At 38.2% G+C, this 24004-nt stretch overlaps 1 protein-coding gene across 2 annotated transcripts in view; it reads left to right on the top strand.

Moving 5' to 3' along the window:
• The first annotated feature begins 408 nt into the window (after window positions 1–408).
• The window catches only part of LOC126412121 (alpha-N-acetylgalactosaminidase), a 108580-nt gene continuing 84984 nt past the window's right edge, over window positions 409–24004 (top strand). Inside the window, exons 1-2 of one of the 2 annotated variants that reach the window (XM_050081560.1) lie at window positions 409–578; window positions 935–1107. In XM_050081560.1, coding sequence (XP_049937517.1) covers window positions 950–1107 — 158 coding nt within the window. In that variant the 5' untranslated portion in view covers window positions 409–578; window positions 935–949. Of the gene's footprint in view, window positions 579–639; window positions 858–934; window positions 1108–24004 lie in introns of those variants that run through there. The other variant, XM_050081559.1, reaches the window with a different exon arrangement.

Here is a 24004-nt window from a genome sequence, read left to right as displayed (position 1 = left end):
AATATCTGTATTCTTGGCTTGTGTGTAACTTCTGTGTGTTTTTTTCTTACAGTAAATGTGTTTTGTTTTTTTCGTATCCAGGGTGTAATTACAAAGCTAATAAAATGTTTTCTTGCCTTTAAATAATATTTTTCATCAAATTCGATGCCTAACATTTAGACTGCTATGCGCCTCCTGCGCCGTGCTTACCTTCCTTCGACTTATGAACATTAAATTAAATTAAAATTTGGTAAAAGAAATCAGCCATAGGAGACACCACTCAGTCACAAAAATTCGACACGGAGATAGCTTACTACGAACGCAACATTTTTCGAGTGTTGATCATTTTATCTCTGGTACCATTGGCAACATGTAATACGGTTTTTGTTTATTTTGTTGTGAGTCAGGGAAGTCGTACAACAAAAACATGTGTTGAGATTCAGTAGAAAAATAAAATGAAACAAATGTAGAAATAAGCAATGACATCACGGATAAATAATATGTCACGTTAAAATACATATACCGGAATCAAACGACAGGAATGACAATGAGTATGCCTAATCTGTAAATTATTGTTGGACGTGGATTAAACTGTTGCAGTGAGTGTTGTGTAAAATCCTTGTTTCATTGTATTAACTTTTCGCGGAAATTGATTTTATTATGCTTTCTGAATTCAGTTCGTGAGGGAAACGGGGCAAGATTGATCGACACGAAGTATTACAGTCGTTTTTCTGGGCTTGACAAGCGTCAGACTTGCCGTAGTTACATTTTTTTTTCGTCGGGGAACGGGGCCGACGGGTGAAAGTGAGGTTGAATGCTGACAGTGGTGGGAGTCGGCCGCTCGCACCAGGCGCCAAGTCTGCTCGGAGTTACATAAAGTCAGTCAGTCGGTGAGCGGTGGTGTGCGAAGGCAGTGCGCGAGTGAAACAAACTATATGACATATCTTATTTTCAGGTAGTGTAACGCATCATGAATCGTGATGCGGTGTGCGCAGTGTTGTGCTTGGTGTTGACATTCGTCGAAGCACTTGAAAATGGACTGGCTCGCACACCCCCTATGGGGTGGTTGTCTTGGGAGAGGTTTCGGTGTAACACCGATTGTAAAAACGATCCCGATAACTGCATTAGGTAAGTTATGAGGCTGTGACTAAATGACACCTTCATTTATATATATGAATAGTGGTGATCGACGTCAGACGTTATTTCTGCGTAGAGTACTGCCTGTGCTATTTTGTTTTATAACTGTAGAGTTCAACTTAAAGTAGACAATACTTTGTAACATGCTATATTTCAACGTGCTTAAAGTGTTCACTTGTTGCCTTGAGATACCTTGCACAAAGATACCTTTTTCTCGAACTTGCCATGCGATTCAAACTGTATGGTGTGGAACTTATGTTATCTGAAAAGGATCTGCCACAAGAATACATACATAATTCCAAAAAATATCGAAGATTTAGTTTTGGGGAGTAATAATGTACTATTAGCAGTAGTGTCAAATTGTAGGAATTTAGTAAATAAAAGTTTTTAAGTGATAAATGTGAAAAGGAGCTGGAGTGTGGTCTTGATTTGTGCCACAATAATTTCTGAGTGTCATGTAGGCATGCACTCTAAATGTCATCACTTGAAGACGATCTGTAAATTACACATAGCCTAACTCAAAACAGAGGTGTTGAAATAGCACAAAAATTTATGAACAGCAGTAGAACTATCATATCACATGGAATTATTTTGTGTGTGCATGTAGTCGGTGTTTGGAATGAGACACATACGATTCACCAAGTATGACTACCTTATAAACGTAGGATGGTGTGTTTAATATGAATATGTGTGTCTTATATGAGGCAAACAATGTAACAATTTCTTGGAAGGCAATTCTCCATAGTTCTCAAAGATTTGGAACTGCCTTGCTCCAAGTTCAAGTAAATTATAATCTGTTATCTGTCACATACTCTTTTCTCCTAATTAATGGATTGAAAACAAATTGATTTTATTGTGTTCGTAAAATTATATACTGTCTAAAAATAACATAACTTGCACAGACTTTTAAGGTGTGTAGGTGTTTTGGAGAAGGTGCGTGAAAGGAAATACTGCAGGCCAACTATAATAATGTGGGTCTGACAGAAGCAGTGATGCTTACAAGTAGTGAGAAGCACTGTCAAAATAAAATTATATATTCTTACTGTACCTTGCCAAATAGTAGATGCATTCAGTTTGGAGATCATGGTATAAAAATAAGCCATAATTTTACATACAGAATCTGAAGGATATACACAATCTATGTCCCCTGTATCAATGACATAAGTATATATTAAATAATTTTTGAGACATATTTTTCCTGTCTACAGTCAGTTTTGAACCAATCGAATCTGTGCAATTGAACAGTGGAAATTATTGTTGTGTTCTCTGATATAGTGAGTATAAAAATATATTTAAAAAAGGGAGAAAAGTGCATTAGGCAAATGAGCTAATAGCAGAGTGTCCGAAATGTTAAAACTGATTGTCATGTCTATCACTGTTTGTCAGTCCGTTCAGAATTTTCTTCTTGTGTGCCCTACATTTACAATATTTCTCCATTGTGATATTTTTTATGGCTTTGAGCCAAATCAAAAACATCCACCAGCTATATTTTCCAATCAATACACTTCTCAGATATTCTGGTATGTTTTCATTTTTCTTGTTACACTTGACTAACGCCATAAGACATTACCAAAGTTCCTCACACTCTTCTACAAGCTGTTCCCATAGGAAATATGAATGACATGCCCATTGTGTTACATAGTGTATTATGCTTTAAAATTATTGTTATATGTTTATGAACTTCATGGTCATTGTCACCCATAGGATTATTTTCCTTTGTCAGATGATTTAACCATATTTAAGGGAATATGTTTATTCCAAGAAGTACAGCCCCTGGTATCTGAACCTACTAGATTAGATTAGATTCAATTTTTGTTCCATGGATCCAAAAATGAGACAATTCTCGTGGGTGTGGAACATGTCAGTTTCAGTAATGATTGACTTGCAAGCAATATACAATATAGTTGACAACACTCTCCTAAACTAACTAAACAGCATATTTAGCACATTACTAACTGGTTTGTATATATTCATGGATTGTTTTCCCATGTTCTTCCATGTATTGTTAGTTAGTTTCCTGTAGCATGGATCATTATGAATACGGTGTAGTATTTCTTATCTGGTGTAAAACTTTTTGCACTCCAGAGGGACTTTGTGGATTTTTGTGCATTACATAGTTGCAAATGCACCATTGTAATAGATTGGGTGTATTCAAAACATTTGCCTGTGCGAATGTGTGAACACAGTACCACAACTACCTGTTGAACTTAAAGGCAACAGTGCAAATTGTGTTTGTACAAAAGAATAATTTACAACAGGGACCAACTGAAAGATGCGGTGCTATTTTTAAGAGAGTGACGTTATATTCAGAAGCATGGAATTTGCTCTGTCAACTCCTTCTGGTTTAGGCTTCCATTCTTTTCCTAAATCAATCCAGGCTAATGCCAGGATAGTTTCTTCAGCAAGGACTCAGCCAACCACCTGCCTTACCCTCAAAAAAATATCCCTATGTTTTCAATTTTTCTATATATTTGAGCTATTTACTACCATTGTTTTATGATGACAAATCTTGTGCCATTATTATATGATCCGCGGAGGAATAATTAATAATATTTTTAAAAGCAAACATACTGAACTGAATAACCACATATTGCTTCCATAGAGTTCGTGATGATAAAATTAGATTAATTACAGCATGCACGCATAGAGACATTAGATTGGGCATTTTTTTCTCATGCTCTATACATGAATGGAATGGAAAGAAGACCTAATAACTGGTACAGTGGGACGTACCCTCTGCTATGTGCTTCGCAGTGGCTTGCAGAGTATAGATGTAGAGATATAATTAGAAATGACATTAAGAAAACATATAGAATATCCTGGATCCCAAGTGGAACTATTATATGCACAAACAAAGTTGACACATGGCGTGGTGGCTGACAGGAGCAACTGTAAAGGCATTTCCCATTTACAGTCGCTCCCATCAGACACTGCGCATTTAATAAAGCATTGTGAAGTCGGAAAGTAAGGTTTAAATAATTCATAGAGCTACTGAAGAGCTTGTTGCTGCACGTTATAAAACTGTGACATTGGTGTATTAAGAATAGGTTTTAGAAAGTCTAGATATATTCACAAGTTGTTGATATGTTCATTACCTAAAATTAGATAAAGGCAGGCACTCACTTATAGCGGATAGATATGTGGAGCACAGTAACACATAACAGAAATTGGCATTCACACTAGCATTCGAGCACTTAACTTTCTTTTCCACCAATAGTACACACATGCTCCCATGGCCACGGTACTAGCCGATTAATAACTTCTGTAATTTATCAGAGAAAATGAGTTCAGGTGCTCATAGTTTTACCGATGATTTTCAGAACATTCTTTTATAACGGTATAAACAAACAGTAAATCTCATTTATTGCATTGTGAAATTAAGTGTTTCAGTACATACAGCCTACATTTGTACTGATTTTCTTACAAATATGGTCTGTACGTTCTTTCCATGACGTGTTTATCAACAATTGTACCCAAAAAATTGTGTTTGCTTGTGTGGCTAAGGGGCAGTTGAGCTGTAAGTTGAGTACTATTTATGTTCTGGTTATAGCTAAGCAGAAATTGCATTGTCACGGTCTTCTCTTTATTTATAAGTAGCTCATTTGCCATTAGATAACTTGACAGAAAAATAAAATTCATTACACTACTGTTCGTAGTAGTTTGCGTATCACGGATCCAGCTGATAAAAGATGTGTCATCAGCATAGCTCACAACCCTGTAGTTTTGGGGTTCAGTTAATCATTAACATACACAAGAAACAGAAAAGACCCCAATAGCTGTACTTTCTTGCAGCACACCACATTGAGGCATCTTGTGGATTTCATTCCTTTTTATAAGTTGCTCGACACATTGTTTTCTGTCTTTCAATGGATAGGTTTGTAGTTGTAAGGCTACACCTCTTCTCACGTATGCTTCTAATTTATGCAGTAGAATTGTATGATCGACGGTACCGTAAGATATACTCATATCCAGGAAGGTGCCTGTTACCTTGTCTCCTTCATCTAGCTTGTTTAATATTTAATGTATAAAAGTTGGTACTGCTGTTACAGTAGATATTTGTTTTCTACAGTCAAGTTGTAAATTGTTGAACAAATTATGTTTGAGGAAATATTCCTCAAATTGATTTAATATTATTTTCTGTAGTAATTTTCCGAGCTCTGAAGTTAATGATATTGGCCTATAGTTTTTGATGTCAGTTTTTATTCCCTTATACACTGGTAGGATTTCTGTGGTTTTCAAAAGATCAGGGAAGACTCCATGCCAAAGGGAGGTGTGTCAGAGGCTTTTCTAATTCTCCTCTGTGTTCCTTTAACAGCTTAGATGAAATTTCATCCCAGTCGCAAGACGTTTTAGCTTGAAGTTCTGAAATGATTGCTGTACAGTCCCTCTCAGTAATGTCATGGATGAAAAAAAATTGGCTAGTATTTGTAACATCTAAATTGCGTGCCCAGTCATGTGTTTCATTTGCGTCAATTGTTCTAAACATCTGTATGAATTTCTCACACAGTTCTTTTAGGTCATTTCTTATATCTCGATTTTCATTTAACGTCATACTGGTGTATTCATAAGATTGCTATTTCCCACAGTCTTTATACATTATTTTTCAGGCTGTTTTACTAACAGCATAGTCCATATCAATTCAGGCAGGCTAGGGAAAAAATCTTACCTTCATAGTTTCGGATAATATTGAATTTAGCATATGTTAAAATGAAAGACTAAGTAAGGAACACATATTTTTTTGTTTTCTCCAGAAAAATTTCTGCTCTGAGGTACAGCACTCCAAAGATGATACTGTGCATGCCACTTTGAAGATGCGAATTTTGGAAAAAATTTTAAAACGTTTCTAGATATTTTGTTGGTTTTTTAAATTTGAAAGATAATTGTTTTATAATTACAAAGAGATCCTCCATTTGGACTTACCTGTCAAAATTCTTTTACTATGACATTCTGAACTTTTTTAATAATTTATGTTTTTTTTCCAAAAATGCCAATCCATAAAATTTTGATTTTTTTCTGTTGATTAGTATTATATAGTTCTACATTCCCCGAAAAGGAGAGTTTCCACTTTTAAGTTGAACAGGTTTTATAAACAATTTAATTTTTTTCCATTTATAAAACCTTTTTTATTATCACATAACAGGCTCATAAAAATCAAAACCTAGCCTTATTTAATATAATTTTAGTTTTGAAAGATGAGTAAGAGACTCATTTTTCAAGCATTAGGCCTATAAATGGTTCCAAAATGTATGTGAAAGGTCCAAAGGCTTAAAGGTTTCAATTTATACAACTTCGTGCACTCTGTTTTGCACTGAAATTAACCATTCAATGTATTATAAATGTGTTCCACAGCTTCAGTATTATCTTCCTTTTATATACGTGATGCCTTCCTGTTGAATCAATAGGAACTGGAGCACTTACAATCTTCAAAACATTGTGAACAGGAAGTGAGCACTGATGATGTTGTTGCTGTCCTTCAGCTGGAAACTTATATCCAGCAGCTGGTCGATGTTGGCCGAACGAACGAAACTTCCTCTTTCTTGCTCTTTAAAGTGCATGCAATATGATTTCGCCCATCACTTTGAGTCCAAAAATGTGTCTTCTGAATTCCTTTCAAAGGAGTAGTTTGTTTGGACCATTCTTGGTTTTTTCTGCTCACGGAATTCTTCGATTTCCTCTTTGGACAAAAGAATGAGGGCTGTGGATGTGTAAGATTTCACGACTCTCGTAAAATCCTCAGCATTCTGAATTGTAGCTGTATTTGGCCTGGAAAGATTATGTTTTGTAGCATGGTGCTTCAGCAGGCCTTCTACACCATCACAAGGCCCCTTCCCATGACCAGTAGCAGTGTATACCCAGCCACTTGGCACAAGTGACTTACTCAATTCAAACAGCTGGTAACGATTTTTAAAATGACTAGGAGCTCCATCAGAAATAATGATGATCTCCTCTGCCTCAGTTTGCAGTTGAAGAATTTTGCTCATTGCTAACAAAGCATGTGCTGAGTCATGTCCTGTGTCATCACTTATAAGTGCGAGACTTGTGGTCTAGTTTTGAAAATTGTAAAAACCGAATATGCAAAAATTGAAACCTGGTCATTACTTCAGTGAGACCCTTGTACTTCTAGTGGGAGAATTACAGACAAGTTCTCAGCAAAATCACAGTGAAGCACTAAACATAGTTCTTCAGCCTGTACATGCCCTTTCACTTCTGCAATGTGTTGTTGTTGCAATTTCTTCAGATGCTGGTGTGTTACTGCTTTCACTTACCATTTACAGGTTCATCAATGAAACTGTCAGAGGTAAGTTTTCTTAATTAGTTTATTTTCCTGCCATGTTGCATATGTAATTTTTGCAGAGAGATGTGCTACGTCTTCCAGGCCAAGTGTCTGTAAAGACAGTCCTCCCTTTCCAGGGCAGTCACCACATTCTTGAAACAAACAAGTCTCTCACTTTACGTCACAGACGGCTAATGACTTTACATGCCCAACCAAGGTGTCATATGTCACATGCTCCAGTAAGTTCTTCAAAGTTACCACACAAAGTTCAAAATTTGCCCAGTACACCCATAAACAGACATGTCTAGGTGGGTGTGGAACTATCCACTTAGATCATAGTGCATAAAATTTTGATCTTCTAATATGTGAAGTTATATAGTTGCTCTTATAAACTGCAAAAGTTTCTTTAATACTGGAAGTCATGTACTTCTTCACTTTCACAACTCTTTCACCTTCAACTGTTACAGTTACAGTGTCTCCTTTTTTTTTTTTTTTTTTTTTTTCACTATGGTGAGAACAGTCCCATTTATCTTCCAGATAAAATGACTGCACTATTTGAACTTGAGTTGCTTCTTAAGGATAACCATAATAGGGATCTAGTCTTCCAAAGGCTTCTTTTACTGACCTCACATTTCTTGATATGTCTACCATGTACTTTGATACTGATGTAACATGATTCAAAATTGTTTTCTTTGAAAATGTCTCTGGAATAATAGTTAAAACTTCCATCTTTTCATGGTAGGATGCACAATATTCAACAGCTGAATTGATATTTGTGAAAAATTCCTGGCAAGAGGTGCAAGAGTGCTTTGGTTCATTTTCTTTTGAAGATGTAATTTCTGCTTTGAAGAGTGTGGTCATTTCTGCTGTAGTGTATTCATCCATAGCTTAAGTAATTTGTCTGCACTTTCTTGATGCATAAAGCTTATGACTCGACTTCAAAGACCACGGTTTCTTAACAGGGCTAACACCTACCTCTGTAGTTCACTGATTCAGGGTATTAAATCTTCCTCTATTGATGCCAATTCTGCACCACTGGAGGCTTCACCTCGTTCAGATACTATCATTGTTGTTACTCTGTCAAAACATTTGGAACACAAAAAGTCATCACTGGAAACATCTTCACTTTGAAACAGAGTCTTAAAATGAGAACACTTATTCACAACATGAACAGATTCTGTTTTTTGTTTGTCTTATATATTGCTCTTTTATGGATATGCAAATAGTCAGCACACTTTACTCTCCTGTGGCCCCAGTCAGAAGACATTTCAGACAGTCCTTTTCACAAAACACTCTGCAACTGTGTCAACTGGCAAATTCCTCACGACAACAAAGAACTTACTGGATGGTCTGATTTCTTAGAAGCCTCTTCAGTAAACAAATTAGCACTGAACAACTACAATACAGAAACCTGCAATGAATAACCACGACAAAGAAACTGACAGAAACTACAACAAAGTGTAAGGAATATCTGCAACAATGAAAGTGAAAAGAAATAACTGCAACAAAGAAAGTGATAAGAAATAACTGCAGTAAAGACAATAGAAATAAACATTGTAACAAAGAAATTAGTAAGAAACAACTTCAGTGAAGATATACATTACCCTTGAAAGTTAAAAACAATGATTTTTTAAAATAAAGCCTGTCCAACTTAAAAGTGGAAGCTCTTCTTTACAGAGAATACCTAATCAACAGAAAAAATCTAACGTTTTCCTGTAAATTGTAAAAAAACTTCAAAAGATGACAGTAAAAGAACTTTGACAGATGTATCCAAATGGAGGATACCATTCTAATCATAAAGCAATTATCTTTCAAATAAAATAAAAAAAACTCTAAACTGTTACAGAGATACAGCATTTTAAAACAATTTCCCAAATTTGCATCTTCAAAATGGTGTTCGGAGTGTCATCTTTGGAGGCCTGTATCTCAGGGGAGAAATGTTTGTGGAGAAAACAAAAAAAATTGCGTTTCTTACTTACTCCAGAATTTTAACAGATGCTAAATTCAATAACATCAGAGACTCTGAAGGTACCCCCCTGCCTGAAGCGATACGGATAATGCCTAACACAAGTTGAGTTGCATATCTGATAGGTATAGTTATGAGTTTTGAGGTTAATCAAGCAATCTGAATTTTGTTCTGAGCAGTTTTGTCTTATTAAGGAGTGTTGTAATTTAGTATCTCTAAAGGATATGTGTCTGCCGCTCATGGTCTCGCGGTAACGTTCTCGCTTCCTGAGCACGGGGTCTCGGTTTCGATTCCCGGTGGGGTCAGGGATATTCACCTGCCCCGAGATGACAGGGTGGTCTTGTCATCTTCATCATCATCATCATCATTCATCCCCATTATGGTCAGAGGAAGGCAACGGCAAATCACCTCCGTTAGGACCTTGCCTAATACGGTGGTGCGGGTCTCCCTCATTATTCCCCTACACTCTGTCAAGAAGCATGGGATTTCATTTCCACAGAGTATGTAACAATCTATCTTAGAAAATAGATTAAGGAAAGGCAAACCTATGTTTCTAGCATTTGTAGACTTAGAGAAAGCTTTTGACAATGTTGACTGGAATACTCTCTTTCAAATTCTGAAGGTGGCAGGGGAACAATACAGGGAGCGAAAGGCTATTTACAATTTGTACAGAAACCAGATGGCAGTTATAAGAGTCGAGGGGCATGAAAGGGAAGCAGTGGTCGGGAAGGGAGTGAGACAGGTTTGTAGCCTCTCCCCAATGTTATTCAATATGTATATTGAGCAAGCAGTAAAGGAAACAAAAGAAAAATTCGGAGTAGGGATTAAAATCCATGGAGAAGAAATAAAAACTTTGAGGTTCGCCGATGACATTGTAATTCTGTCAGAGACAGCATAGGACCTGGAAGAGCAGCTGAACGGAATGGACAGTGTCTTGAAAGGAGGATATAAGATGAACATCAACAGAAGCAAAACGAGGATAATGGAATGTAGTCGAATTAAATCAGGTGATGCTGCAGGAATTAGATTAGGAAATGAGAGGCTTAAAGTAGTAAATGAGCTTTGCTATTTGGGGAGCAAAATAACTGATGATGGTCGAAGTAGAGAGGATATAAAATGTAGACTGACAATGGCAAGGAAAGCGTTTCTGAAGAAGAGAAATTTGTTAACATCGAGTAAAGATTTAAGTGCAGGAAGTCGTTTCTGAAAGTATTTGTATGGAGTGTAGCCATGTATGGAAGTGAACCGTGGACGATAAATAGTTTAGACAAGAAGAGAATAGAAGCTGTCGAAATGTGGTGCTACAGAAGAATGCTGAAGATTAGATGGGTAGCTCACATAACTAATGAGGAGATATTGGATAGACTTGGAGAGAAGAGAAATCTGTGGCACAACTTGAGTAGAAGAAGGGATCAGTTGGTAGGGCATATTCTGAGGCATCAAGGGATCACCAGTTTAGTATTGGAGGGCAGCGTGGAGGGAAAAAATCGTAGAGGGAGACCAAGAGATAAATACACTGAACAGATCCAGAAGGCTGTAGGTTGCAGTAGGTACTGGGAGATGAAGCAGCTTGCACAGGATAGAGTAGCATGGAGAGCTGCATCAAACCAGTCTCTGGACTGAAGACAACAACAACAACAACATATAACAGTCTTTAATGTTCTCTCTCAGTTCAGTGATTTCAGGAGGGAAATTCTCAGCTTTGAAATTAATAGCTTTGTTTACCTGTTTTACTAAAGGACATGGTTCATTTAAAATTTTACTGAATAGTTAATAGAAGTTTTCCCATTTATCATTCACATTTGATGCATTGTAAATTGGTTCCCAGTTTTCATTGCCTAATGCCCCCTTAAGTTTAGTATAATTAAAGTTTCTTTTGTATGTAAATGTATCAATTTTAGTTATATCTACATTCCCTACATCAGTTTCCATAGTAAGGGCTCTGTAGTCAGATATGTAGCTTTCTACAGTAGTTGTTATGTTCTCCTTTGTTATGTTTGTGGGAATGTGGTCAATGCATGTCTCTTTCTACAGAATTCTTGTAGGCTTTGTGTTTATGTTATAATACTTGCAACACTGAAGTATAACACAAATAATTATTGCTGTTATTTAAAGATTCTATGTTGATGTCTCCAAACAGCATGTTTTTTATACGCTGATACCTTCTCCAGCAGGTGCTCCATGCCATTGGAAAAATTCTTCGGTACTGCTTCCTAAAGCTGATATTGTATTAGCATGTTGTGGACTTTAATACGTTTTATTCAAGTTATGTCTAAGTTCCTCCAAGAACCGACAGAATATTCCATAAATAGAATTGTATCCATGTTTTGTGTCTTCAATTCCCAGAAAAGAATCCCATAATCGAGAATTTAGCGTGTGTCACCACAAGACATTGCCTGTCTCAAATTGATGATAAAACCATAAAAGCAAAATGTATTGTTGACATTCTTTTCGCCAGCAGCTTTGTGTGTTCATTTCATGATAATTGACAATCAATATTCATTCCTAAATACTTCATGCATGTTACACAATCTATAAATTTATCATTTGTGCTTAATGAGACAAAATTGTGTTCCCTCTTGATGGCAAACTGCATACTGTTTGTTTTCTTTATTTCACCGTTAAGTTATTACATTCTGTCCAGTCATAAACGTTCTTGAGAGTTTCAGTTATTTTCTCTAATAGGACTTCCAGTATTTTATCAGTGACTATGATGTTACTTTCATCAGCAAAGAAAACTTTTTCTCTATGCTTTATACTGTGTGGAAAGTAATTAATATATGGTACATTAAAAACAGAATTGTTCTCAACTTGTATGTCTATGTAATTCTTGCCCAACAATTGTTGTACAAAAAATGTATTATGAGCTGGTGTGTGAACTTCTGCACTCTGCTTTTCAAGTACGATTGGAATTGCTCTTTGCTATTCGTCTTCTGGTACTCCTAGCCTGTTTACTAGTATTTTATGGTCAACAATTCAAAAGCTTTGGACAAGTCGAAGAACATGCCTGTAACAGTCATCCTTGTCAAGAGCTTCAAGTACCACATTTGTGAACTCTGTAATGGCCGATATTGCATTTCTTCCACTTTAGAAACCAAACTGTGCTTCATTAAAAAGCCCACATTTATTGATATAAATCATTAGTCTGCCCTCCATGATTGATTCAATTATTTTTGAGTATGTATACATCAATGATATGGCCTGTAGTTTTCAATACTCTCCACATTACTTTTCTTTTGTGTGGACACAACTCACACCTGCCTTAGATGCTCCAGAAAAATACCTGAACTAAAGAACTTGTTTATTATATTTGTTAGTGTAATTTGTATGCTCTCTCTGCTTTCCATTAGAACAAAGACTGGAATCTCATCTACACCAGCTGACTTCTTATTTTTTAATTTCTGTATTTTCTTCCTGACTGTTGTAGGAAACGTCATCATTCTGCTTTCTGGGCAAGTGTTTGTGGGTGCTACACCTGATTTAGGAAGATTTGGTACATCTTCTCTGCAACGCAGTATCGAACTGTTTATTGTTTTATGCTTGTGATAGTAACCTAGCAACTGTAGCTTAGTGTACTGCTTTTGCAAAGAGCAGAGAAATTTAAGTGTGTGGAAGGACTTTCTAATATGCACAGTTATCCATCTATTTTTGTTAGTTGCTACTGTAAAAGCAGCTACCTTCGGAAACACCTTAAAAATTAATTAAAACATCATACGGAATTCAGAGAACTTAGCATCTACTTTGTTTCTGATATACACTTCATTCCAGGTTTTTATATATAAGGGAAACATTCCATGTGGGAAAAATATATCTAAAAACAAAGATTCTGTAACTTACCAAACGAAATCGTTGGTACGTTGATAGAGACAAAAAACACACAAACACACACACAAATTTCAAGCTTTCGGAACCCACGGTTGCTTCATCAGAAAAGAGGGAAGGAGAGGGAAAGACGAAAGGATGTGGGTTTTAAGGGAGAGGGTAAGGAGTCATTCCAATCCCGGGAGCGGAAAGACGCCGGGAGGGGGGGGGGGGGGGGGGGAAGGGACAGGTATACACTCGCACACACACACACATCCATCCGCACATACACAGACACAAGCAGACATACATAAAGGCCTTTATATATGTCTGCTTGTGTCTGTATATGTGCGGATGGATATGTGTGTGTGAGTGTATACCTGTCCCTTTTTCCCCCCAAGGTAAGTCTTTCCACTCCCGGGATTGGAATGTTGGAATGACTCCTTACCCTCTCCCTTAAAACTCACATCCTTTCGTCTTTCCCTCTCCTTCCCTCTTTCCTGATGAAGCAACCGTGGGTTGCGAAAGCTTGAAATTTGTGTGTGTGTTTGTGTGTTTTTTGTCTCTATCAACATACCAACGATTTCATTTGCTAAGTTACAGAATCTTTGTTTTTATATGTATATATAAGAAGATCCTTTTGTAGGCCTGCAGTTTTGCAGGAGTTAACAAAGTCTGCCTTTAGCTTTGATATTTGACAGTAATGACGAGAAAGGCCAAGATTTCTTGCTGGAAAGAAATGCCTTCAAATTTTTAATCTGTTCTCGACATCAGTTGAGAGAAGAGATTACATGCCATTCATATTACTCAGTCAGCTTTCCCACTTCGCTTGCGCAAGTTGCAACTCCTTTTGCTGTTGAGAGCTCTGAATTGTAGTGTAACATATCTATGTCAGTGCATGATAAACTGATTTCTGTAATTAAGTTTCTAACAGCAGAAAATGTGCCTCCAACTGAAATTTGTTGAAGAGGGAAAGCTGTGCATGGTGATGATTGTATCGACATTACTAGTGTGTAACTTTGAGTCGTTCATGCTCGTAATGAAGGAAACGGTGGTGCTAACCTCAGCGTGTAACAGAGCTCAGATTCTTTCCAAAAATTAAATAACGCATTGGAGGACTTCACTTTGAGTGATGAAGCAATGCTAGCAGAGGAGGTTGTGGCATAGTCAAACATTCTACAGTGATGGTGTCAGCAAACTGCTCTCTTGTAGAGAAAAATGTGTTCATTGCCTGGGTGTCTAAGTTGAGAAATAAATATGTAGGTATGAAGAATAAAGATGTAGAATGTTAATAACAAACATCTTTTTTAAAAAAAGCTTTAATAGTTTTTACATAAAAAAATGGAAGCATTACTTTTCAGCGTCCCTTGTACTTTACAATTTTCTGTGGCAGTGTCAATAAGTAGAAGGTTTAAGAGTGTTGCTGAACTTTTTGATGCTCTGGTATCATTGTTTGCCATTTGTGCCATGCCAAACGTGCTCAGAATGTTTAGGATGTTATTTCTAATTTCTTCCTTATCATATGTGTTAATATTCATTTCTGTGCATAGTATTACGTTAGTTTTGTGGGCTGTGACTCTTTCTGGGACTTCAGTTAATTTGTTAAAAAAGGTGTCCACATTACCACTAGGTTAGTGGTGTATGCACAGAATGATTAACATCTTATAGATACCTAGCTTTGTTAGTTCAGCAGCTGCCAATTCAAAATGTTAATCTACACCGGCTGTGTTCAGTTTTTCTCTAGCTGTAAAATGTGTGTCACCCCTTGGAGGCAAACTCGTAGAGGAAATGTCAATTTAAAATTGGTGGTGGGTGATAAGCCCTTCTGTGCCATGTGTGCTTTGATGAGGCACATACACATTGTGTCTTGTTAGCTTCTCAGGTAAATGTAAAAATATAAAAAAATGACTGGTATACAACAGAATGTGTGGAAATTGGAGAAAACATCTGTACTGTATCAAATGTATAAATGTGATGATAATCATGGGGCTGAGAAGAGAGATATGGCTTACTGCGCTTATCTTACAAGTAAAAATTATAACAAAGCTCAGCTCATACAAGCCAAAATAAGCAGAATGTGAAACATAGAAAGTGCACCAAATAAGTGTAAAGCAGCATGAAAAGTTATTAGACAAGATAATTTTTCTAGCATGGTCTGTGAAACTCTACTTGATCTAGGAAATCTGAATGACTACTTTGCCACATCAGTCAGAGAACCTAAGGATTATATCAAGGCCACAGACCCGTTTGCAAGGGATCTGCTTAGTTCTGTCTGCGTGATAGGACTTTGTTTCACTGACATAAAATCACACTCGATGAGGTCGTGAAACTGTTTCTGAATTATCTAATTCCAAAAATATGAACTACTACTGGATATCTAATTATGTTGTTAAAAGAACAGTTCACCTGCTAAGTAAGCCACTATCCTTTATTTTTAACTTTCCTGATTCACTCAAAATCTCAGAAGTTATCCCCATATTTAAAAAGGACAATAAACAACTTCCCCAGAACTACTGATCAGTTCTAACGCTTAAAAATATTTGGATCACTCACATACTTTCAATTAAGGGATTATTTTGAAAAGTGTGATCTCCTTTGCAACAATCAGTAGGGTTTTGGCCATGTAAAAATACCACTGCTGCTGTTCTGGAAATCGATGATCAGACTTTAACTGCCTTCGAAAACAAGAAGATGGTGTCACTTGTATAATGTCATCTAAGTAAAGCTTTTGGCTGCATTCCTTTTAATGCATTACTAACAAAAGTAGAGTATTATGTTGTACACAAATCTACATTAGCAGTAACTTCTTCGCACATGAACAACAAAAGACAGTTTCTTTCAATTAGAAATAGGTATCCCCTTAGCAAAAATTGGTACCAGTGTTCCACTAGACTTTGTCCTTGTTTTCTTCTTTTTGATTGTGGCTATCAGTGACCTGACGCATATCAGTCTGTTATCTGCCATGCTGATGATACGACTTACTACTTCGCGTCATGACATCTGAACTCTTGATAAGATTACACTAGCAACTCTTGACTCAACATTATATTGGTTTGCAGTCAATAAACTTGTTTGCAATACAGACAAAACACACAAGCTTGTGTTAAGAATGTCTAAGAATATAGAAAATAAAACAATGGAAAATCCAGGATGGAATGTAAAGAAAAGTTGCCACTCACCATGTATCGGAGATTCTGAGTCACAGATAGGCACAACAAAAAGACTGTCCCAAATAAAGCTTTTGGCCAATACGGTCTTCGTCAAAAACAGACCACACACACACGCGCGCGTGTACACACACACACACGCGCGCGTGTACACACACACACACACACACACACACACACACACACACACACACACACACACACACCAGTGCATGATGGGAGTGGCAACTGGGTGGGGATAAGGAGCAGGCTGGTACAGTGAGGAGGAGGGATAGCAGGTTAGGGGTGGCAGACTATGCTGTGCTGCTAGGGAGCATGCAGAGATGAGGTGGAGAGAGGGTGTAGGGCAGCTATGTGAGGTTGGGTTAGGAAAGGAGAGAAGTAAAAAAGACTGGGTGCGATGTTGGAATGAGAGGTGTGCAGTGCTGGAAAGGAAACAGGGAAGGAGCTGGATGTGTATGGACAATGACTAACGGAGGTTGAGGCCTGGAGGGTTACAGGAACATAAAATATATTGCAGGGAAAGTTCCCACCTGTGCAAGTCAGAAAAGCCGTTGTTGGTGGGAAGGATCCATATGGCCAGGCTGTGAAGCAGTCATTGAAATGAAGAGTGTCAAGTTTGGCAACATGCTAAGCAACAGGGTGGCCCACTTGTTTCATGGTGACAGTTTGTCGGTGGCCATTTTTGTTGGCAGACAGCTTGTTTGTTGTCATGCCCACATAGAATGCAGCACAGTGATTGCACAGTTATTGCGGGAGGGCCAGGGAACAACATCGACAGAGATCCTGGGTACAGTATAGAGTGTGACCTGGTAAAGATTGCGTCGGCATCGAGACACACCAATGTTGAATTTGTATCTGTCCTGAGACGCCATGACCGGCCTCATTTGAACTCTTCTGTTGGGAGAGTTAATTTGGAATTGGAATGGCTGCTTGGGTTGGGTGCGGGGGCTCATATTGGTGTGGTTCCTGTTGATTCTCTCAGTAGGTGGGACTATACCAGGCACGGCCTACATCTCAACAGGAAAGGGAAGGGGAAACTGGCTGGGGTAATAGCAGGAAATTTAAGGGGGGGAGGCACTGCCATGAATGGTAAAATACCAGTGGTTACAGGTGTTGGAGCAGCACCTTTTTTAGGATAGGTAAGACAGAAAGATGTCAAGTTCTACGAGAGGTCAGGATTGAAACAAATCTTCAGTTTAGGAAAGAAATTAAACAGCACAATTCTAGCACATTGGATCACCAGTCACAGCTGTCAATTATAAATTTTCACCAATCACCAGAAATTTTATCTCCACCAAGTTGTATCTCAGTCCTAGGTAATTGCATTGATGAATTAAAGTCACCCAACCCAGTTGACATAATCTCCCTCTCTGAACACCATGTGACCACTGGTATAGGAACTAGGCCTAAGCACGATGAGAAACTCAGACAGGAGAGTACTGCAAATGTTAGAATAAGGAAAGGTTCTCATAAAAGTATAATTAAGAATAATGTAAGTATATTTCATCAAAATATTGGGAGTTTAAAGAATAAAGTAGATGAGCTTCTGGTTTGTTTAGAAGATTTATAAGCTGAGGATGAAATAGATATACTATGTCTGTCTGAGCATCACATTGTTACTGATGTGGATAAGGTAAATGTAAGTGGATATAAGCTCTCTGCACATGCAATGAGAGAAAATATGGAGAAAGGAGCAGTTGCCATATATGTCAAAAAGTTATCATTGTGCAAAAAGTACAGAAACAAATAAGTTTTGTGTAGAGAAACATATAGAAGCATGTGCCTGTGAGCTTAAATTAAATAAAGGCACATTTATAATTGTAACTGTATATAGGTCCCCATCAGGAAATTTTCATCTATTTCTGAAAAATTTGGACTCCTTGTTGTGCTATCTGTCAGACAGGGGGAAGCAAATTATTATTTGTGGGGACTTCAATGTAGATTCTCTGAAAGAGGGTAATAGGAAAAATGACCTTGAAGTATTACTCGGTTCTTTCAATTTGACGCCCGTTATTGATTTTCCTACTCGGGTGGTAAAGGATAGAAGTTCACTGACAGATAACTTCTTTATAGACCAAGATAAGTTTAACCAGATAAATGCTCAGCCTGTTGAGAATGGTCTTTTTGATCATGGTGCACAGCTAGTTACAATATATGACATAGCTTTATTCAGCAATACTAAATAGTCCTCCAAAGTAGTACGTTCAGTCAACGATTTAACAATTGCAAATTTCAGGGAAAGCCTACAGGGATGAGGTGTACCGTGAACCTGATGCCAATTTAAAATATAATTTATTTCATGACATTTTTGTAAATACATTTGAAAACTGCTTCCCCAAGAAAATAGTTAAATATACTCGTAAGAAACCTTGTAACAAACCATGGCTTACTAAGGGTATAAAAATATCTTGTAAACGGGAAAAGGAAATGTATCTGACAGCAAGAAAGAGTAGCGACCCAGAAACTATCCAACATTATAAAAACTACTGTGTTATATTAAGAAAAGTTATTAAAAAATCCAGAAGTATGTGTATCATGTCTGAAATCAGCAACTCTGATAATAAAATTAAAACAATTTGGAATATTATTAAAAGAGAAACAGGTCAACCAAGAGCACAGGAAGACAGTATTACCATCAAATTGAATGAAAACTTTATGAACAAAAAGTCAGAAGTTGAAAATATTTTTAATAATCATTTTCTAAATGTTGTGGGTATAGTAGGATCCAGGTGTTCATTAGAAGATGCTAGGCTGTTAATGGAAGAGGCCATACCTATGCAATTTGATACAATTGAAATCTCACCCACTTCTCCCTCTGAAATTAGGAAAATAATAAACTTGCTTAAAAGCAAAAACTCACATGGAATTGATGGCATTTCCAGCAAAATACTAAAAGCTTGTTCTCAACAGATAAGTAAGATTCTCAGCCACCTGTGTAATAGCTATCTGGAACATGGCATTTTCCCTGATAGACTGAAATATGCTATTGTTATACCTTTGCTTAAAAAGGGGGAAAGATCTGATGTCAACAATTACCGTCCAATCTCCCTTCTAACAGCTTTATCTAAAATTTTTGAGAAAGTAATGTATTCAAGAGTAGCTTCACAAATCTGTAAAAATGTCAGTTTGGTTTCCAGAAAGGTTTTTCAACAGAAAATGCCATATATGCTTTCACCAATCAAATTTTGAATGATCTGAATAACCGAACACCACCCATAGGGATTTTTTGTGACCTCTCAAAGGCTTTTGATTGTGTAAATCATGAAATTCTGCTAGACAAGCTCAAGTATTGTGGCATGAGTGGGACAGTACACAAATGGTTTAATTCGTACCTAACTGGAAGAGCGCAGAAAGTTGAAATAAGCAGTTCTCATAATATGCAAAGATTAGCACAGTCCTCAAACTGGGGAACTATCAAGAATGGTGTTCCACAAGGGTCAGTCTTGGGTCCTTTGTTGTTCTTAATATATATTAATGACTTGCCATTCTATATTCATGAAGAGGCAAAGTTAGTTCTCTTTGCTGATGATAAAAGTATAGTAATCACACCTGACAAACAAGAATTAACTGATGAAATTGTCAATACTGTCTTTCATAAAATTACTAAGTGGTTCCTTGTAAACGGACTCTCACTGAATTTTGGTAAGACACAGTACATACAGTTCCGTACAGTGAATGGTATGACGCCATTAATAAATATAGACCTTAATCAGAAGCATATAGCTAAGGTAGAATATTCCAAATTTTTAGGTGTGTCCATTGATGAGAGATTAAATTGGAAGAAACACATTGATGATCTGCTGAAACGTTTGAGATCAGCTACTTATGCAATAAGGGCCATTGCAAATTTTGGTGATAAACATCTTAGTAAATTAGCTTACTACGTCTATTTTCACTCATTGCTTTCATATGGCATCATATTTTGGGGTAATTCATCACTGAGGAATAAAGTATTTATTGCACAAAAGCGTGTAATTAGAATAATAGCTGGAGTCCACCCAAGATCATCCTGCAGACATTTATTTAAGGATCTAGGGATATTCACAGTAGCTTCTCAGTATATATACTCTCTTATGAAATTTGTTATTAACAACCAAACCCAATTCAAAAGTAATAGCAGTGTGCATAACTACAATACTAGGAGAAATGATGATCTTCACTATTCAAGATTAAATCTAACTTTGGCACAGAAAGGGGTGAATTATACTGGCACTAAAGTCTTTGGTCACTTACCAAATAGTATCAAAAGTCTGACAGATAACCAACAAGTATTTAAGAAGAAATTAAAAGAATTTCTGAATGACAACTCCTTCTACTCCATAGAGGAATTTTTAGATATAAATTAAGAAAAAAAAAGAAAAAAAACAAACAAAAAAATTATAAAAAGTAAAAATAAAAAAACATAAAAAAAACACAAAAAAATAAAGTTGTTATATTAACTTAAGTATGTTGTTAAATTAACTTAATTATGTCATGTATTGGAAAATTTGACTCGTTCCACATCATTACGAAATATCGTATTCATGATCCATGGAACTAGTATTAACCTAATCTAATCTAATCTTAGCTTGTACTGCACATGACTTGTTTCACAGGTAGCTCTACCTTTGAGGGGATAGGTGATGTTTGTGACTGCACTGAAGTAGGTGTTGGTGGGAGGATCTGTAGGACAGGCCTTGCATCTAGCTCTATTACAGGGGTATGAGCCATGAGATAAGGGGTTGGGAGCGGGGGTGGTGTAGAGATGGATGAGTGTATTGTGTAGGTTCAGTGGACGGCGGAATACCACTGTGGGAGAGGTGGCAAGGACAGTGGGCAGGATAGTTGTCATTTCAGGGTCCAACAAGAAGTAGTCGAAACACTGACGGAGAATTTAATTCAGTTGCTCCAGTTCTGAGTAGTACTGAGTTACGAGGGGATTGCTCCTCTGTGGCCAGATGGTGGGACTTGAGATGTAGTGGGAGACTGGAAAGATAAGGCACAGGCGATTTGTTTAGTACAAGGTTGGGAGGATAATTACGGCTGTGAAGGCTTCAGTGAGACCCTCTGTATATTTTGAGAGGGACGCTTGTAACTGCAGGTGAGACAACCATGGATGGCTAGGCTGTATAGAAGGGACTTCTTGGTATGGAACGGATAGCAGCTGTTGAAGTAGAGGTGTTGCTGGTGGATATTAGGTTTGATATGGATGGATGAAGGTACTGATTTAACACTCGTTGAGGTGGAGGTCAACATCTAGGAAGCTGGCTTGTTGGGTTGAGTAGGAAGAGGTGAACCAAATTGGAGAGATGTTGTTGAGGTTCTGGAGGAATGTGGATAAGTTGTCCTCACCCTCGATCCAGATCACAGAGATGTCATCAGTGAATCTGAACCAGGTGAGGAGCTTAGGATTCTGGGTGTTTAGGAAGGATTCCTATGGATGTACCATGAATAGATTGGCATAGGATGGTGCCATGTGTGTGCCTATAGCCATACCTCAGATTTGTTTGTAGGTAATGCCTTCAAAGGAGAAGTAATTGTGGCTGAGGATATAGTTGGTCACGGCAACTAGGAAGGAGATTGTTGGTTTGGAATCCATCAGGCATTGGGAAAGGTCGTGTTCAGTCGCAGTGATGCCATGGGCATTAGGGTTGTTAGTGTAAAGGTAGGTGGCATCAATAGTGACCAGCAGGGTACTGTGTGGTAAAGGGACAGGAACTGTGGAGAATCGGTGCAGGAAATGGTTGGTATCTTTTATGTAGGAAGGTGGCTCCCAGGTAATAGGTTGAAGGTGGTCTACGAGAGCAGAGATTCTCTCAGTGGGGGCATTCTCTTAGTGGGGATACAGTAACCGGCCACAATGGGGCATCCTGGGTGGCTGGGTGTGGGCTATAGGAACCAAGTAGAAGGTAGAAGTACGGTGAGTGGTAGGGGTGAACAGAGAGATGGACTCTGGGGAGAGGTTCTGGGATGGGCCTAAGGGTTTGAGGAGTGACTGGAGATCATTCTGGATTCCTGGAATGGGGTGACTGTGGTAAGGTTTGTAGGTGGATGTATCTGACAGCTGGCGGAGTCCTGCCAGGTAATCCTTGTGGTTCAAAACAACAGCGATATAACCTCTGTCTGTGGGTGTACCAAAATATGTCGAGGGTCTCACTGAAGCCTTCACAGACTGTAATTATCCTCCCAGCCTTGTACAAAAACAAAGTTCCCATGCCTTATCTTTCCAGTGTCCCGCCACCTCCTAAAGTCCCACCATCCGGCCACAGAGCAGCACTCCCCTCATAACTCAGTACCACACAGGACTGGAGCAACTGAATTACATTCTCTGCAAGGGTTTTGACTACCTCTCATCATGCCTTGAAATAAGAAATGTTCTGTCCACTATACTTCTCTCCCTTCCCACAGTGGTGTTGCGCCATCCACCGAACCTACACAATATACTCATCCATCCCTACACAACCCCTGCTCCCAGACCCTTACCTCATGGCTCATAACCCTGTAATAGACCTAGATGGAAAACCTGTCCCATACATCCTCCCACCACCACTTACTCCAGTCCGGTCACAAATATCACCTATCCCATCAAAGGTAGGGCTACCTGTGAAACCAGTTATGTGATGTACAAGCTAAGCTGCAGTCACTGTGCTGCATTCTATATGGGCATGACAACCAACAAACTGCCCATCCACATGAATGGCCACTCACCAACTGTGGCTAAGAAAAAAATGGACCACCCTGTTGCTGAGCATGTTGCAGAACATGACATCCTACATTACCATGACTGCTTCACAGCCTGTGCCATGTGGATCCTTCCCACCAACTCTAGCTTTTCTGAATTGTGCAGGTGGGAACTTTCCCTGCAATATATTCTATGTTCCTGTAACCCTCCAGGCCTCAACCTCCGTTAGCCATTGTCCATACACATCGAGCTCCTTCCCTGTTTCCATTCCAGCACTGCACACCTCTCATTCCAACATCGCACCTAGTCTTTTTTACTTCTCTCCTTTCCTAATCCAACCTCACATAGCTGCCCTACACCCTCTCTCCACCTCGTCCTTGCGCACTCCCCAGCAGCACAGCATGGTCTGCCACCCCTAACCTGCTATCCCTCCTCCTCACTGTCCCAGCCTTCTCCTTATCCCCACCCAGTTGCCACTCCCATCATGCATTGGTGCTGCTGCTTGCAGTATGGCATCAGTTGCTTGAGACTGCAGCCATGTGTGTGTGTGTGTGTGTGTGTGTGTGTGTGTGTGTGTGTGTGTGGGCGTGGGCGTGCGCGCGCGCACGTACCATCTGTTGTCCATTTTTTGATGAAGGCCTCACTGGCCGAAAGATTTGTTTGTGACAGTATTTTTGTTGTGCCTGTCTGCGACTCAGCGTCTCCACGATATGGAGAGTGGCAACTTTCTTTTTCCTAATATTGTTGAATATAGAAAATAAATGTGTCATATTCTTAGGAATAAATATTGATGCTATGTTCAGTTGTGAATAGCAAATCAACCAAGTTTGTTCGAAGATCTTATAAGTGTTCTAGTTCATGTGGAAACTAAGAAATGTAATCTGCTTTAATTATCTCTGTATGACGTATTTTGAGCTCTTTCAATTGTATATCTCATTTGTCCTACTCATATGGGGACAAACTTCTTGGATGATTCTATAGAGCACTGTCACCCTCCTTTTACCAGGCTTAGGATA

The sequence above is a fragment of the Schistocerca serialis genome, chromosome 7, assembly GCF_023864345.2.
Source record: "Schistocerca serialis cubense isolate TAMUIC-IGC-003099 chromosome 7, iqSchSeri2.2, whole genome shotgun sequence".
NCBI lineage: Eukaryota > Metazoa > Arthropoda > Insecta > Orthoptera > Acrididae > Schistocerca > Schistocerca serialis.
The sequence above is the reverse complement of the archived record's forward strand: the minus strand, read 5'-3'. Positions and strand labels throughout refer to the sequence as shown.